This window comes from Verticillium dahliae, genomic scaffold (genome assembly GCF_000150675.1).
Source record: "Verticillium dahliae VdLs.17 supercont1.20 genomic scaffold, whole genome shotgun sequence".
NCBI classification, from domain to species: Eukaryota; Fungi; Ascomycota; class Sordariomycetes; order Glomerellales; family Plectosphaerellaceae; genus Verticillium; species Verticillium dahliae.
In genome coordinates this window covers 1-15,638 of record NW_009276967.1, presented here as the reverse complement: position 1 = coordinate 15,638, position 15,638 = coordinate 1, and the positions used below count along the sequence as shown (strand labels likewise).

Sequence of the window (15,638 nt, the reverse complement as noted above, 5' to 3'; positions counted from 1 at the left end):
CATGGCCTCCTGTAGGTCTGTTGTGAGATCGGGTCCATGCCGCGAACTGACCCCTTGTCCCTATCACGAGGAGCACGAGAGCAGCTGGCTAGTCCGGATCAGCCGCGACGGCGCATGCCGACGGCCGGGTGCGTCCTGCCTTCCACTTATCTGCCAGCATTTCGTATACGTACCTAGCTACCTAGGTACATGAATGATGCTGCCTTATCTGGGCGTACTGGTCCCGTCTACTGTGCTGCTGGTTGGAGACTGCTTTGTTAGGACCAGTCGGGCATCCTCGCGTCAGGACTAGACTACTCATCCTGCCTTCGCCTCACCGCATATAACTTGTGCTGTTCAACAAGGATTGAACCAGATTCTTTCAGTTCCACCTATACTGCTTCTCATTGACACGCGAGCTGAAGCCCTTTCCAAGCAAGAACTCTGCACTGGACACGTAACTCTAAGACTCAAACTCAACATGTCTGACCCAGCTGCGTCGGCCCCAACTGACAATGTTGGTCTGGGCGACGTGCTCAGTACGCTCAAATCGATCCAGCAGACCCAGGCCAGTCTGGTCACCGCCGTCGAATCTCTCTCGCGTACAACCCCGCAGGCGGCCACCGGAGCAACCACCGATGCCCGATCAGCCGGTCCGAATGATCTGAATCAGAGTCTCGACAGCAGCGCTGTCGCTGATCTGCAGGCCTCGCAACATCACGTCGCAAACTCGGAGGGTCCTGAACTGCAAGCACCTGCCGTACCGTCATCGCCTGAGCAGCGATCTGGCTTCACTTCCCGAATTGTCTTAACGTGAGTTGGGTGGTGCTTTCGATGCTAAGTCACGGGTTCAGGACGTTTAGTAGACGACGGCTGCTAAAGATTACCACAGCACGTATCCCAAGCAGAGTGGCATCGATCCTCTTCCCCTGAAATGGGGACACCCTGATCCTCTCATACGAGGGCCAGTCGTCGTTTCTCGGTTGTCTTCGACCCTCAGACGCCGGAACGGTAAGATGCGTAGCCTCCCTCGTTCTCTATTTTGACTGACCGATTGGCTTCATCTTCTCTATCCAGCCGTTGGAGGTAAGCATACCGTCGTGGCCATGATCGTGCATCCGTTCGCTGACTCAAAGTAGCCCAGTAAGTCATGACCTGCTTGGCTTCTCTTGATATCACTGTGACTGACAAATACGCCTATAGCGGTGGTTCTTATTCCATATACTATGCGCTAGCCGTAGCAAGCAAGCAGCTTGATTTGGAGCACAGGTGCGCAAATCTCACCCAGACAGATGTGCGACCGGTGATAACGCCCTGTACTGACTGGCATCATGCAACCATTGCAGACCGGACTTCACCAATACGGAACCTGCCTCCCGGATTGGGCCCTTCCCTCAATGGGGAGATGAGAAGAAGATTGTAGCCATGGATCCATGGGGACATCTCGCGCCTTGGCTGTTCAAAGACACCATCGAGAACGAAAATGGTACACAATACATTCTCCATTCCAACACTTTCATGAACTGGTTGTATTCTGACGTGCAAATCAAGTGGACATTCGTCCTACCATTGCCATTACGAAGGCTCACATGAAGGTTGTCATGGCTTCAATGTAGCTACTACGTATATTGCTGATGATGGTGTAGCTTCCCGAGCTCGCCGAGAGCGTCAAGAGTGGAAGGCTGTGAGTCGCAAAGCCTCAGTGTCCAGAGTTGGTTCCTGATATGGATTGCAGAATTCCAGATGGCAAGGTTTGCCTGAACGACCAAGGCGAGCTTGCGGTCACCAAGTTTGCCGTTGAACCCGTACGCTATCATGCCACACATTCCCCTCCTGCAGCGTTTGATGCTAATTAACCCGAACAAAGGTTTGGTACCTACCAGGTGTGGCAGAACGGTTCGGCATTGGTCAGTCGGTGCGAGTGAGAAGTTGCGGGCTTGCACATGCTGACTCGGCCTAGACGAAGGTACATTGCGGAGATCACTTTTCGAGCACACCGGTGGTAGTTATCCGGAGGTGAGTGCAAGAGATCTCGCCTCCAGGTCTCCCAGGACGGCAGACTAATGCCTTCAAAGTTGATCACTCGAAATGACATCAAGGTCTTCATGCCTCCGATCGGTATGGCGATGACAAACTCCGAGCATCAGTGCCCTGCTAATTAAATCTGCCAGGCGGTCTAACCGTGTACTGCTTCGGAGATCCTGCCAAAATGTCCGATGATTCGGTCAGACTAGCTTTACGCATCCACGACGAGGTACGTCTCATCACTTATCACCCCTCGACAATTCCCCTGAAGCTGACATATGTCAAGTGCAACGGAAGCGATGTTTTTGGCTCGGATATTTGCACCTGTCGTCCGTACCTCATATTCGGAATTGAAGAGGCTGTCAAGGAAGCCCAGAATGGGGGAAGCGGCGTTGTCATCTACTTTCGAAAGGAGGGGAGAGCTCTCGGCGAAGTGACCAAGGTAAGCTCTTCTAGGACGAAGATCTTCCACCCATGTTCGACGAGTTCACTAACAACAGACTTAGTATCGTATGTGTCATCTTCACTGGCTCTGCATAGACGACCTGCAAGCGCCCTAACGAGCTAACCATTATTACAGTCGTCTACAATGCTCGCAAGCGTGGCGAAGATCGAGCGTCTGATTACTTCCGTCGGACTGAGAATATCGCTGGTGTGAAAGACATGCGCTTCCAGGCACTGATGCCTGATGTGCTGCATTGGCTTGGTATAAAGAAGATTGACCGGATGCTCAGCATGAGCAAGTGAGTCGCACTAACACGAGACGCTGAGCCCAAACTAATCAACGTCTTCCCTACCTTAGCATGAAGCATGATGCAATTGTCAGTCAAGGGTATGTCAAAGCGGCTAACTCATCACAAAAGCTCAACACCTGACGCGAGACATTCTAGGATCCCCATCCATGAGCGCGTGGAGTTACCAGAGGACTTGATTCCGGCGGATTCAAGAGTCGAGATCGATGCCAAGATCACCGCAGGTTCGTTGCAGTGGCGACCAAGCAGTGCTTGCTATGTCCATGTGCTGACCCCCTCATCTAGGATACTTCACCGCAGGAAAGAGAATGACGGAGGAGGAGCTAAGCGCTGTGCAGGGCAGGCTGTGGGAAGAGTAAGTTGCACATCCACTCCTAGCCCGCTCCACAGGGCAAATTCCTTGCAAACAAGGCATTGTTGCTAAATTACCTGCCAGCATTGATCACTGAGCCGCTTGAAGAGAGCATGCATTTGTGGGCGTGTGGGCGGGCGGTGTGCCTGACAAGCCCGAGTGCATATGGGTCTTTGTCGCGGCCATCAACGTACCAGGCATCGGCTCGTAATTTGTAAGTCGGGCTAGCAAGCATTAGGTCGTTCAATCGTGCTGCTAGCACACGGAAAGTGTACCGCTCCTACTATCAAGATCTGCGGTGTCGTTAGGCCGAATGAATTCAAGTCGTTAGAGCCCATACCCCGTCGCGCATCCCGTTTGCATGAGAAATAGGACTTATTGGCAGGGCATGTGAACTGACCCTCCCAAGGCCGGGTGACGAACGTTCTGGGCGGAACGATTGTGACGTGTACGGCAATCCCCGAGCCCAGAAATGCGGCACCGCGACCGGCATGCTGACATTTGAATACATGTGCGGTTGTGACGATTGGCCTAACACAGATGTCATGTTCACCGGTAGACCGCCGAACCCCGCAGAGCTGCATTGGTGACGCCGGGCCTGCAGATTCTGGTGCGTGCATGCCCAAGGTAGAGGTATGCCGATCCATACAACGCAAGCCACATATCCAGGCCATCTCATCAGGCACCGGTCGTCTGGCCCATGCCTTCCCTATGATGAACAGAAGCGCCAGAACGGGTGTAGATAACCGACATGGGATCCCGCCCTTGCAACCTTTGTTGTTATATTCCAATGTCGATGGAAAGGAAGGCACTGGAAATTTCTCTCTGAACACCCAAGTTGACAAGAAGCTCGCATCGTAAGATATGTTCGAAATGGGCCGAAGGGATTCTTCGCCACGTATGGAACACCCACGGCGGCCGAGGTTGCGGTCTTGTGTCACTGAGCCCTCGATCACCACGTCCAACGCAAGTCGCGGGGCGTTCGCTTCGCCACAGTCCTCGCAAAGGGCTACCGAGCTACTCACACGAGTAGTGGTCTCCAGCCCGACCGCAGACTTCACACGGGAGCCCACATCCCAGCGAATCGACTGTCGAGGAGCAACGGTCTCAACGGGTAGCCCGACAATCGTTGCGGTGCCACGGCCCTCCCGGGCAGGCAGGGAGATGAGCGATACTTCACCTTCTTGTCAGTAGGATCATTCCGCGCCCGCCCCAAGAGGATTGTAAATTTGAAACGAAGCTTTGACTGACTAGGCACATGTCACACTGCAGATTCCGATTGTTATTTCAGTTTCCCAAATTTTGACGCCTGGGACGGCGAAGACGACACCGGTACAAAAAATGATGGGATTCATTTTGAATGAGGCACGATAAAAACCTCTGCGCCAGCGGACGGCAGGATATGATCATGTCGCAGTCCATGTTCATGCCAGGTGTCCACCTCATGAAGCAGTGCGGATTAAGAGATGACTCTGAGAAGTGGAGGGCTTTATCATGACGGTCGCGGAAGCACTGACGACCTTGTACAGCATCTCAATCGATGCAATGGTTGCGATTTGGTCTGGCATTCCGCGCGATGGAGGCGTTGTGTTTTTCAAGGGCGGTTGACTGAACTGGGATCGTGGGAGCGGAGTATTGGAGTTGGCTTGTGTTGTCGCAAGATACCTGTAACGTACCTACCTAAGGTAGTTCAAGCTGAACCCCAAAGCTTGAGAGGGTTTTCAGCTCCACAATCAAGTGTTGGGCATGCGAGTAGTATACCCGCCTTGCTTGGTCTTTCTACCAGTTCCCCTGAGAAGCTATATGGCTTTGTCACTGTCATATTGCGATGCACGAGACAAATCGCGTGCTGAATCCTTTTATGGAGATATCATGGTTGTCGCAAGGCTTTGGGCTGGCCCGCAATAACACTATGAAAACACGTGATAAGATCATGCGCTACACGTTACCTGGGATTGAATAGTCGGAAGGGGGAGGATCGTACTCTACAGAAGCACCGAGACATGCTTCGGCTTGACTTCGTCATGGTTGGGATATAGTGGTAGCGCCAGGCTCTCTGGGGGTACTGGGCCAAGCGCTGCTGGACGGTGGCGCTACACATGCGATGGCGCGTATGCATACAGCGGGGAGTTGGCTTCGGAGACCCAGTAGAGGCTGCGTGGCCCACTGGACAGCCCTTGAACCAGTAGTAATGCCCTGTCGGCTTACTCACCCGCCACCATCCACATCCAGCTCGCTAAGAAATTCGTCCACACAATCTGAACGAATTTCATCCCCCTTGCGAGAAAACTCACCCCTCCACTCCCATCAACCTCTCACAACCACACAACGTTCATCCGCCAGTCGACAAACCGTCAAGATGGCTGTTGGAAAGTAAGAGCGCGCGATCGAGCTATTTTGGAACGACCAGGTCATTAACGCACGCTGTTTTTCAGGAACAAGAGATTGTCCAAGGGCAAGAAGGGCCTCAAGAAGAAGACTGTCGACCCCTTCTCTCGCAAGGATTGGTACCAGATCAAGGTAAGGCGGACTCCCAGACCACACCCGCGACTCGGGCGTGTCCTGAAAAATACTGACAAGACTTCTTCATCCAGGCGCCTGCCCCCTTCGCCGTCCGAGAGTGAGTGCTACGGAGCAAAGCTTGCCTTGGGGCCCAAACCCATATCGAATCACGGAACACATCGCTAACATTCGAATCCTCGTAGCGTCGGCAAGACCCTTGTCAACCGCACCACCGGTCTCAAGAACGCCAACGATGCGCTGAAGGGCCGCATCCTCGAGGTCTCTCTCGCCGACCTCCAGAAGGACGAGGACCACGCTTTCCGCAAGGTCAAGCTTAGGGTGGACGAAATCCAGGGCAAGAACTGCCTGACCAACTTCCACGGCCTCGACTTCACCTCCGACAAGCTTCGCTCTCTTGTTCGCAAGTGGCAGACCCTCATTGAGGCCAATGTCACAGTCAAGACCACCGACGACTACCTCCTCAGACTCTTCGCCATTGCTTTCACCCGCCGCAGGCCGAACCAGGTCAAGAAGACCACCTACGCCGCTTCCTCTCAGATTCGCGCCATCCGCCGCAAGATGGTTGAGATCATCCAGCGCGAGGCCTCTACCTGTACCTTGACCCAGCTCACCAACAAGCTAATCCCCGAGGTCATTGGCCGTGAAATCGAGAAGTCGACCCAGGGCATCTACCCCCTCCAGAACGTAAGTATATGACACTCGGGCGTTGTCTGTGCAGAGACTGTTTCTGACATGAATACCTTTTCAGGTCCATATCCGCAAGGTGAAGCTTCTTAAGTCCCCCAAGTTCGATCTGGGCTCCCTTATGGCTCTTCACGGCGAGTCTGTCACCGACGAGCAGGGCCAGAAGATCGAGCGGGAGTTCAAGGAACGCGTCCTTGAGGACGTGTAAAGAATGATGACGACATGGTCGGAGACGGAAACGGCAGCAGGAAGACTCCGGCTTCTTTTGGCCGACAATCAGCTTCGGCATTTGTTTCAGTCGTTGCACATGGCGTACCATACAGGCGGCTGCGGGTCTAGGTTACCGAAAAATGGTAAACGGTCACAAAACAAGAATCTGGGGCATCGTATCGTGAGCGACTCAAAGTACATTTCGCCTGTATGTGTATGTGTATTTATGTCTTTGTGTGATGGCAATTCCGTACCGCAAGTGTTGCGCAGTTGATACGCTTAAACCCTCCTTAGCTGCGTATCACGAAAGCGTGGATCATGTGATTGTCGCTCAGTGCCCATGGTCGTGGAATGCTTTCTTGGCGACAATAGTCGGGGTTTCCAATGACCTCGACTACCTTGCGTCTGGACACAGTCCAATATATCATGCGTGATCGAACGACACATCAATCTCGTTGGCATCACAGGAGGAATGCCCGAGATGGATGGTGTGCCGCTGGAGCAATGGAAGCTACAGCCAATATCCCTTTTGGATGCGGGCCTAATATGTACCAATTCGTTCAAGATACTTACTTCGAGGTACTTAAGAAGTCAACGACCGCTAGAAGATTGTTAGTCAGAGATTCTGTCACGACCATGTGAAGCAGCAAAATTTCACCTTCGCGGAATGCCTCCGGTTTCTCTGAAATGAGCCAGTGGCCAGCATCGACGTCTACCAATCTGAACCGTGGGAAGAATTGCCCGATAAGCGGCAAGACGTCGTCGGCCACGTACTTGCTTCTTGTGCCCCTGATGAAGAGCGCAGGTTTTTCAAAGCGAGTTTCTTCCGGATTCTTGAAGGGAAAATCCGCCATATGCCCTAAGGAGCGACCAAGGATATCAAGAGGGACTCGAAATCGTTGCGGCTTGTTCGGCTGAGGCCGATACAAGTTCGCAAGGAGGAATTGGCGAACTGGCAAAGACTATTCAACGTTAGCATCCAAAAGGCCGCTCAGTCTACGGAACTTGAAGAGAAAGACGCGGCTATGACGCAGAGGGTCTGGAATATGGATTACCTCTTCATAGTTTTTTAAGATGTCATCAGCTTCAGCTTGGCGCATGACACCGGCTCTTTCAATACGTTTCATGCCTTCGACGTAGGTACCAAACCCACTTTCCAAGACTGCATCGACCGGAGCATTATCTACTGAGATAATGTTTCTCACCAGATTCGGTGACCGCAGAGCAAGTGCCATCGCAGTCTTGGCGCCCCTGTACAACATCAACATCATTCAGCTGTCTCGGACTTCGACCATGTCATGACGAAATCGGCTAGAACCAACATTGAGTGGCCAATGATCGTGGGCTCATCCAGGTTGTGGTCGATGATGAATCCTGCCACGTCCGAGGCCATAGAGGTATAGTCGTGGTGGCGGTCATGTGGCGACTCGCCGTGATTCCGTAGATCCTTTGGATACATCAGCGCTGGCCGGAGGTTTTTGAGAGGTTATTGAGGACGGACTAGAGCAAAGACCGACCGCCCAAGGTCGCGAGCGAGCACCCTAGAATAGCAATCACGTGTAAGTAAAAGTCTGCCGTGTGCGCTAGGGGATGGAGGGATCAGCGCTAGAACGCCTATAGTCACACTCACTTGCTGATGCTCCTGTTGTTCTTCTTCGAACCAAAAAGGCCGTGTAAAAAGATGATAGGATGACTGTCATGTCCTTGAGCTCGCGAACTGGGTGGCTCATAGAGGTCATATACAAGTTTGAGGGGAGCTTTTGTCGATGTACTGACGGATTGACCCTGCCGTGTAATCTTGGCCTGGTGAATAATACGCCCTACTAGTGAGGGCCTGGGCTTGTACCAAGTCATGATGGATCTGGGATATAACTATTCTTATGTCAGGACTTGTTGAAACCAACCTCAAGGTTCTGAACCGACATCACGACTTGGCGGGATCAGCTTAGTATGAAGACCCACTTATAGTGAAAAGTGACTGTGCACTTAGTAATGAAGGCCATGAGGAAAATGTAAGCCCTGCCTCTGAAGTTTTGCCAGGAAATCACAGGCATCGCAACTGATGGTTGACAAATAGTTATCAGTGGGGTGGCATGTTCATAAATGGAAAAGAAGAACACTGCACGTTGGCCTTGGTGTCACCCTTGATGACAGCTGCTGTGAAAGTACTCTGGACCTCCTCCAATACATTGCTGCAATGTAATACTCATGATTATACAAATGTTACTATGAAAGCCTTCTTCTCGTCTACTGGTGTTCCCATGCTCCTCCTATAGGATGGGTATTTTTTTGTGCAGCACCAGAACATTACTCGTAACCATTCATCAATCCATAGACTGCTTCTCTTCATCTGCCTTCTTCTTCTCTTCTTCCGCCTTCTTCCTTTCCTCCTCTGCTTTTTTGGCCTCAGCGGCCTTGTCCGCTGCTGCTTTCTTCTCGGCATCCAGCTTCATCTTCGCATCTGCAATCGCCTTCTCAGACGATATACGAGCAGATGTTTCAGACCAGAACTTGTCTGTCTCGTCCCTCAACCGATGTTGTGTTGTGACGTTGTTCCACTCTGGCAGCAAGGCTTCCACCCTATCAAGCCAAGGCCCCATCCAACTGTCACGCGTGCCACCGGCCGTCGTCCCGGCGAAGTGAACAATCATATCACCCTGCATGATTTTCCAAGGTTGGATTTTCCCGCCGTTACCATCGTCGTATATCTCCGTTGTGCCGTTGTCGAAAAGAGCTCCCTCCATTTTCTTGCCGAAAAGCCAGCCCTGGCCGTTCTTGGAGAACGCGTTGTTGACTGGAAGGGCATTGAACCATCGCATCGGGACAGTGGCCCAATGTTCTTTACCCTTGGTGTATGAGTTGGCCAATGGGGACTTATCGTCTTGAAGCAGGTACTGAAATGCACTCTGGTCGCGAAAGCGATCCTTCCCGATCCTCCCAGACATGTATATAGGATAAGCGAGGACAGCTGACAAGAGCGAGACTGACCATGGATGGACGCGGAGTGCGAAAGCTCCAGAATTGAGTCCATCCCAGTTTGCTGCGATCAGGAGATGAACACTGGCCAAGTCCTCGTCTGACTTTGGAGGCAGAAACACTTCTAAAGGAGTTGAAGGGTTGACAACAACTGTGTCGGCGTCAAACCAGCTGGGGGGATTTAGGTTAGTACTCTAGTTGGAGGGTTTCAGCATGTCAGAACAACGTACAATATCCATTCGAGCCTCTCATCCTCGGGTTTTTCCAGTTCCGCGACGATTAATGACAAAAGATACGCTGGTTTTGTCCAGGCACCTTGCGGTCGTCTGTCAGCCTCATTCTCAATGAGGTCGCCGACTGCTTGGTTGGTTGCAATGTAGTGATGATAACCATGCATTTCGTTCTGAACCTGGTGTGATTGTAATGCCCTGTGGATCATGCTGTTGTCTAGCCTATTGGCCGCGACTGAAACTTTCGCGATTTTGGGGCCATCGCGCGACAAGGGCGATTCCGGTATCGAGTGGTGTTCTAGGGAAGTAGGCGTGACGCGAGATAACGCGTAGTAAAAGGCAAACAGAGAAGAGAACGCTGCCAGCGCCGTGATAGTCAGGATAGAGACCCGGGGGGGATACTTCCAGTATAGCATGATTAAACACGTAACAATAATTAATGATGAAGAAAGTCAAAGAGCACTCTCGCGAAGGATATGCAACTGAAGGGCCGCATCAGGAAGAAAAGGGGTTGAACCATGAGGAACGGCTGCGCTTGATGTAGACGAGTTAGAACAGCTTGTGTCAGCCAAGACATGGCGCGTGGCGTGATAAAGATCTAATCTAAATGAACTCAAGTGCAGCCGGCTTACCTATGATATGCTTATATAAGATAGAGACTTTAAATTTGATTATCTTATTAATACTACTATATACTTTTGAATAAAATTCTAAAGTAAATAGATTAATAAAGGTCTAACAAAATTATATATATTTTATAAAATACCTAGCCCCTAAAACAAGTTTTAATAGAGGGACCTAAGCAGAGCGAGCAAGTAACTAAACTATTAGAAGAATATTATCCCTATAGTAGTAGGTTATAGGGGTAAGCCCCTAAGCCCCTAGGTCTCGCTATACTTATATTATTAAGTAATAGGTTATTAAGTAATAGCTTATTAACTATTAGCTATAAAAGTAAGCCCCTAAGCCCCCTAAGGTCTCGCTATACTTATATTATAGATAATATGTATAGATTATTGAACTAATATAAGGGGATTCCCTAGGGCGGTGATTAGGATAGTGATATCTAGGATTCATAGCTCTTAGGAGCACGTGAATCACGGCTTACGTGATCAGTGAATCAAATAGGTATATCTAACTCATGTAGGTAATAGTAATTCAGAGAGAGAGCATCAATCATATTATAAGTCTTATATAACCTACCCTGCCTATTTAGAGCTCGCAGGCATAGCCAAAGTACTAAATTAGGGTTAATATAAATAGTAAAGCCCTCTTAATAGGAATATTATTTATAGTAAAAAATAGGTATTATAATTATCTAAAAATGAAATAATAGATTATATAATAGTATTTATATATTAATATTAAAGCCTAGCTTTATATAAATTATGAAATTAATAGAATTAAACTATTTAAGAAGCTCCTCCTCCTCCTCCTACTATTACTATTACTATTACTAAGTATAAGGAGGTAAGTATTAGGAACTTAACCCTTATATATACTATCGCTAATATTTTAATAATAGGCCTAAGTTTAAAAGAGAAATCGAGACTATACTTAATAACCTCGATAAATTAAAGTTAATATAATAGCTTATTAATTATTTATTAATCTATCTACTTTCCCTAATCTAAGCCCTTAACTTAATACTTTTTTATTCTTTAGCTTCTATAATTTATAATTAAATTAAGCTAAATAATATATTAATTAAAGTATATTAAAACTTAAAAGTAAATTATTTATTATAATAGATTTTATTCTAAAAACTATAAAGGTATTAAGCTAAGGGCTTAGATTAGGGAAAGTAAATAGATTAGCGAATAATTAATAAGGTATTATATTAACTTTAACTTATTAAGGCTATTAAATATAGTATCTATTAAGGGAGGTTTTAAGTAATTACTAAAGGTAGTTCTAGGTTATAGGATAAAGAGATAATAGAGAGATAAATAGATAAAGGGATAAGAATAAAGGAGAGAGGAAAGTAATTATATCTCGAGAAGGAGATAATAGATTATAGGAGTTATAAGGGTTAGAGTCTTATAACTACTCTAGCAGCTCAAATAAAAGCCAAACTATAACGATATATATATTATAAAATAGAGAAAAATCGTGGCTATAGAACGGTATAATTTTTATAATATTCCATGGAGCCGTTCTATAGTAATAAGCGTTTAAGTTCTCTTATACCCTATTAGCTAGAGCTTAAAATCCGACTCCACTTTCCCCGCAGGTCCAGAGGTAGTCCAAGCGCCTTGTCCACGCGTGGCCACTGAGGGTCAGTCTATTATATATGTTGGAGGTCTAGGGAGGAAAGGTGTTATATTGGGAAGCTATTTGTTACGACCTGGCAGCTTCCGAAGGGGGAACACTGTCAGAGGGTTAGGGTTGCTGTTTGCAGAAGCTTAGGTTGTGACTCTGAGACGATGTGGTGTCGTAAGGCGTTGCGCACTCGTTACAATGGATACAAGGTAAGACTTAGATTGATCACTGTCGTGAGAAAGAATGTATCTACAAGTACCGAATGCCCGTCCTTATATACCTGTCATTCTGTCCTTGTCGTGTTGGGTTGGTGAGTCCATGTTGGATGGCTCACCTTTCTTGTCGTGATCCTGTTGCTTGGGTCACGGTGTGGTTAGTGACCGGATCACTTTGAGAATCGTGATCTGGTCACGGTCACGTGAGTGATCCTGTGGGTCCGTGCGGCGCGTCCGATCGCCTGCGGGGTGTCCTGCCTGGTGTCCTGGTGACGACCGGGCTGGGGCGTTACATGATTCTCCTCCTCCAGGTCGATGTCCCAGCGACCCTTACTTGTAAGCGCCGCACCCCAGGTAATTATGTCCCTCAACTTGTTCTTCCTTCATGATACTAACGAAATGTCGAGTCGTGTCGAAAAACCAAAGTCCCTGTCTGCTCGAAAGCGACAAGAACAGTTTGATTTTATTGAGCTTCGTGGCTACGACGTCATGCCGTGTTCCTTCTGCCAACGGAAGGGTTGGAAGTGTCGTATGGTGGAGGGCGTCAGTCGCTGCTCCGAATGCGTTCGTCGCGGTCGCTCCTGCGATGGTTCGGGGGTGCCCGTCAACGCTCGTGAGTGCCTGTAGTGGTGTCTCTCTCGCTTTCTCAGTCCGCTAACCCATAGTAGTGTCTCGCATCACCCAGGAGCTAGGCAAGCTGGACAAGAAGGAGCTGGATGAGGAGGCGCGTTTGGAGGAGCTGCAGTCTCAAGTGGCGGAAGCTCTCAGTCGTTTGAAGCGCCTTCGTACTCAGAAGCGATCTCTTCATGAGAGGGGTGTGAAGATGGTGAACCAAGGGTTGCAGTCTCTGGACGAGTTGGATTCCGCGGAGCGGGAGGAGTCTGAGGCCGTGGTGGCCGTGCAAGCGGCTGGGGGTTTCGGGGTTATTGATTGGAGCGCCTTGGGCTCCTTTGACCCGGAGTCGCTTGATTTCCTTGGGACTGGTGATACTGCTTCAGCAACTGTGGGCAGTTCAGGTTCTTGATTGGTTCCCATGTATTTTCTTCATGCCCATAGTTTTTCCATTTGATGAGGTATTCGTCTTGTTTGTTCGTTTTTCTGTAGTCGATGATTCTTTCGACTTCGTATTCGTTTGTGTCTTCTACTTCCACGCTGGTTGCGAGTGGTGCGTTCGGTGGTGCTGGTTCCAAAAGTGCTATGTGAAAAACGGGGTGAATCTTCATGTTCTCTGGCAATGAGAGGTGGTAGTTGGTATCCGAGAGTTTCTTGAGAATTTTAAAAGGTCCTAGTTTCTTGAAGTCCAATTTGTCGTTTGGTCGTTTGGTTTTGATGTTTCGGCGGATAAGGTAGACGCTACCTCCCTCCTGTAAGGATGGTCCCTTCATCCTTGTTTTGTTGGCGTACGTGGTCATTCTGGTACGTACGAGCTCGAGGTCGAGCTTGATCTGGTCCTGGATCTTGCGGATGCTGGCCGCAATGTTGGTTGCTTTTGGCGTGTCTGGTGCTTCGCGGCGTTCCGCGTAGGCTGTTGGGTTGTACCCATAGTTGGCATAGAAGGGTGACTCCTTTGTGGACTCGCTTGGTGAGCTGTTGTATGCAAACTGTGCGATGGGTAGTAATGTGACCCAGTCATCCTGTTGGTAGTTGATATAACACCGGAGGTACTGCTCCAAAGTCTGGTTCGTTCTTTCCGTTTGTCCGTCTGTCTGCGGGTGAAAAGCCGTGGATAGTTTATGTTTGGCTCCAAGTTGAGCGATGAGTGACTTCCAGAAGTTACTGGTGAAGAGCTTGTCTCTATCTGACACCAGTTCTTTTGGGAGTCCGTGCTGTCCTACAATGTTTCTGAGGAAGACATAGGCGAGGTCTTCTGCCGTTCCTGTGGCTTTATACGGGAGAAAGTAGGAGTACTTGGTGAGTCGGTCGACGACTACTAGGATGTTGTCGTAAGAGGTCCCAGTTAAGGGTTCCTTCGATGGTGGCAGGCTGGTGATGAAGTCCAGTGAGACTGACTCCCAGGCTGCGGTTGGTACTGGTAGTGCTTTGAGTTCTCCATAAGGCCTGTGCCTTTCTGCCTTGCTCTTTTTGCAGAGGTTGCAGTTGCGGATGACTGTTGTGACGTCCTGTCTGGTTCCTTTGAAGTTATGGTGTTTCTTAAGTCGAGCGAAGGTCTTCGCTACTCCTTGGTGCCCGTGGGCCTTGGCTTCGTGGACTTGTCGAATTAGTTCCAATGCTTCCGTAGGTGGTCTGGCGGGTGTCACGCGAGTGGTGACTGCCAGCGTTCGGTGATAAGGGATGAGATTCCCTTCTTTGTCTTTCGCCAGGATGGCGTTAATGTTGGGGGGCGTGTTTTGTTCATGATCTGAGCGTCTGCTCAGAATGTCTGCCCTGCCATTCTCAGATCCTTTGCGATAGATGATGGTGAAGTTGAATTCCGAAAGGAATTCTGCCCATCTTATTTGGCGTTTGTTGAGGTCTTTGTTCGTTGTGAAGTGTGCAAGATTTTTGTGGTCGGTGTAGACCTTGACTTCGTGTCGTGCTCCGGAGAGATACGTTCTCCATTCTTTGAAGGCTTCGATGATTGCCATGAGTTCTTTGTCGTGTATCTGATAATTGAGCTCTGGTCCGTGTAGCTTCTTCGAGAAGAACGCTACTGGGTGCAGGCGTCCTTGGTCGTCCCTTTGTCCTAACTGTCCTCCAATGGCGAAGTCGGAGGCATCTGTCTCGACTTCCATGGGTTTTTCGGGGTCTATCATTCGGAGGACTGGTTCGCTGAGGACGGCATCGATAATTTGGCGAAATGCCTTTTCTTGGGGTTCGTTCCATGCGAACTCTATTTCCTTGACCGTGAGGCTCGTCAAAGGATTGGCAGTCTTGCTGTATCCTTTTAGGAATCGTCGGTAGAAGTTGACGAAACCGAGGAATGCTCTGACGTCCTTGACGTTCTTTGGTGTGGGCCATTCTCTGATGGGTGCCACTTTGTGTTTTTCTATCCTGAGATCTCCTCGGGGAGCGCATACCCTAGAGAAACTACATCCCGTGTGTGGAATTGGAGTTTTTCTCGTCTCCAAAAGCTCTCGCGGTGTAGACTTGTGAGGGCACGAGGGAACGTCCCTTGTGTTCTCTCCTTTTGTTCGCGAAAAGCAAAAAGTGATAGAGAGATACAGCCCAGGAACAGCCCAGAATCTCGCACTAGACTCGTAGAAAGTTTTTTAGGGTGTGGAGCGTTGAAAAAAAAAAGGGACGGAGCGAAGAACACAAGCCCACGACACGATCCGGATCACCAGTTGCCATACCTCACTCACTTGAGGAGAAAGGAATATACAGACTTAGAGTCTAACGTCGAAAAACACTTGGTCTCAGCGATTACATCGCGAGTTTTGAATATTGGAAAAAAGGGCGCTGAACGAGAAGGCGAGGAGACGAAGTGTAG

The 15,638-nt window shown here is 49.3% G+C and overlaps 4 protein-coding genes across 4 annotated transcripts; 2 read left to right on the top strand and 2 right to left on the bottom strand.

The window, feature by feature from the left end:
- Positions 1 to 460: 460 nt before the first annotated feature.
- On the top strand, positions 461 to 3,445 carry VDAG_08295 (GTP cyclohydrolase II; the record flags this gene model as incomplete). Its single annotated transcript, XM_009660020.1, has 16 exons — positions 461 to 792; positions 872 to 990; positions 1,057 to 1,114; positions 1,183 to 1,248; positions 1,326 to 1,465; positions 1,531 to 1,574; positions 1,847 to 1,886; positions 1,940 to 1,995; positions 2,055 to 2,097; positions 2,151 to 2,233; positions 2,291 to 2,446; positions 2,545 to 2,747; positions 2,807 to 2,836; positions 2,895 to 2,980; positions 3,042 to 3,111; positions 3,193 to 3,445. 16 exons carry the CDS (start codon positions 461 to 463, stop codon positions 3,203 to 3,205), a joined length of 1,539 nt encoding a protein of 512 aa, XP_009658315.1. The 3' UTR covers positions 3,206 to 3,445.
- A 2,002-nt stretch (positions 3,446 to 5,447) lies between these two features.
- On the top strand, positions 5,448 to 6,734 carry VDAG_08294 (40S ribosomal protein S3a-2). Its single transcript, XM_009660019.1, has 5 exons — positions 5,448 to 5,481; positions 5,544 to 5,628; positions 5,703 to 5,728; positions 5,814 to 6,315; positions 6,380 to 6,734. Exons 1-5 carry the CDS (start codon positions 5,468 to 5,470, stop codon positions 6,521 to 6,523), a joined length of 771 nt encoding a protein of 256 aa, XP_009658314.1. The 5' UTR covers positions 5,448 to 5,467; the 3' UTR covers positions 6,524 to 6,734.
- On the bottom strand, positions 6,487 to 8,417 carry VDAG_08293 (abhydrolase domain-containing protein). Its single transcript, XM_009660018.1, has 6 exons — positions 8,156 to 8,417; positions 8,027 to 8,066; positions 7,848 to 7,972; positions 7,581 to 7,776; positions 7,184 to 7,487; positions 6,487 to 7,126 (listed from the first exon to the last, which is right to left on the bottom strand). Exons 1-6 carry the CDS (start codon positions 8,377 to 8,379, stop codon positions 7,095 to 7,097), a joined length of 921 nt encoding a protein of 306 aa, XP_009658313.1. The 5' UTR covers positions 8,380 to 8,417; the 3' UTR covers positions 6,487 to 7,094.
- Positions 8,418 to 8,682: 265 nt separating this feature from the next.
- On the bottom strand, positions 8,683 to 10,228 carry VDAG_08292 (galactosyl transferase GMA12/MNN10 family protein). Its single transcript, XM_009660017.1, has 2 exons — positions 9,732 to 10,228; positions 8,683 to 9,672 (listed from the first exon to the last, which is right to left on the bottom strand). Exons 1-2 carry the CDS (start codon positions 9,896 to 9,898, stop codon positions 8,850 to 8,852), a joined length of 990 nt encoding a protein of 329 aa, XP_009658312.1. The 5' UTR covers positions 9,899 to 10,228; the 3' UTR covers positions 8,683 to 8,849.
- Positions 10,229 to 15,638: the final 5,410 nt, after the last annotated feature.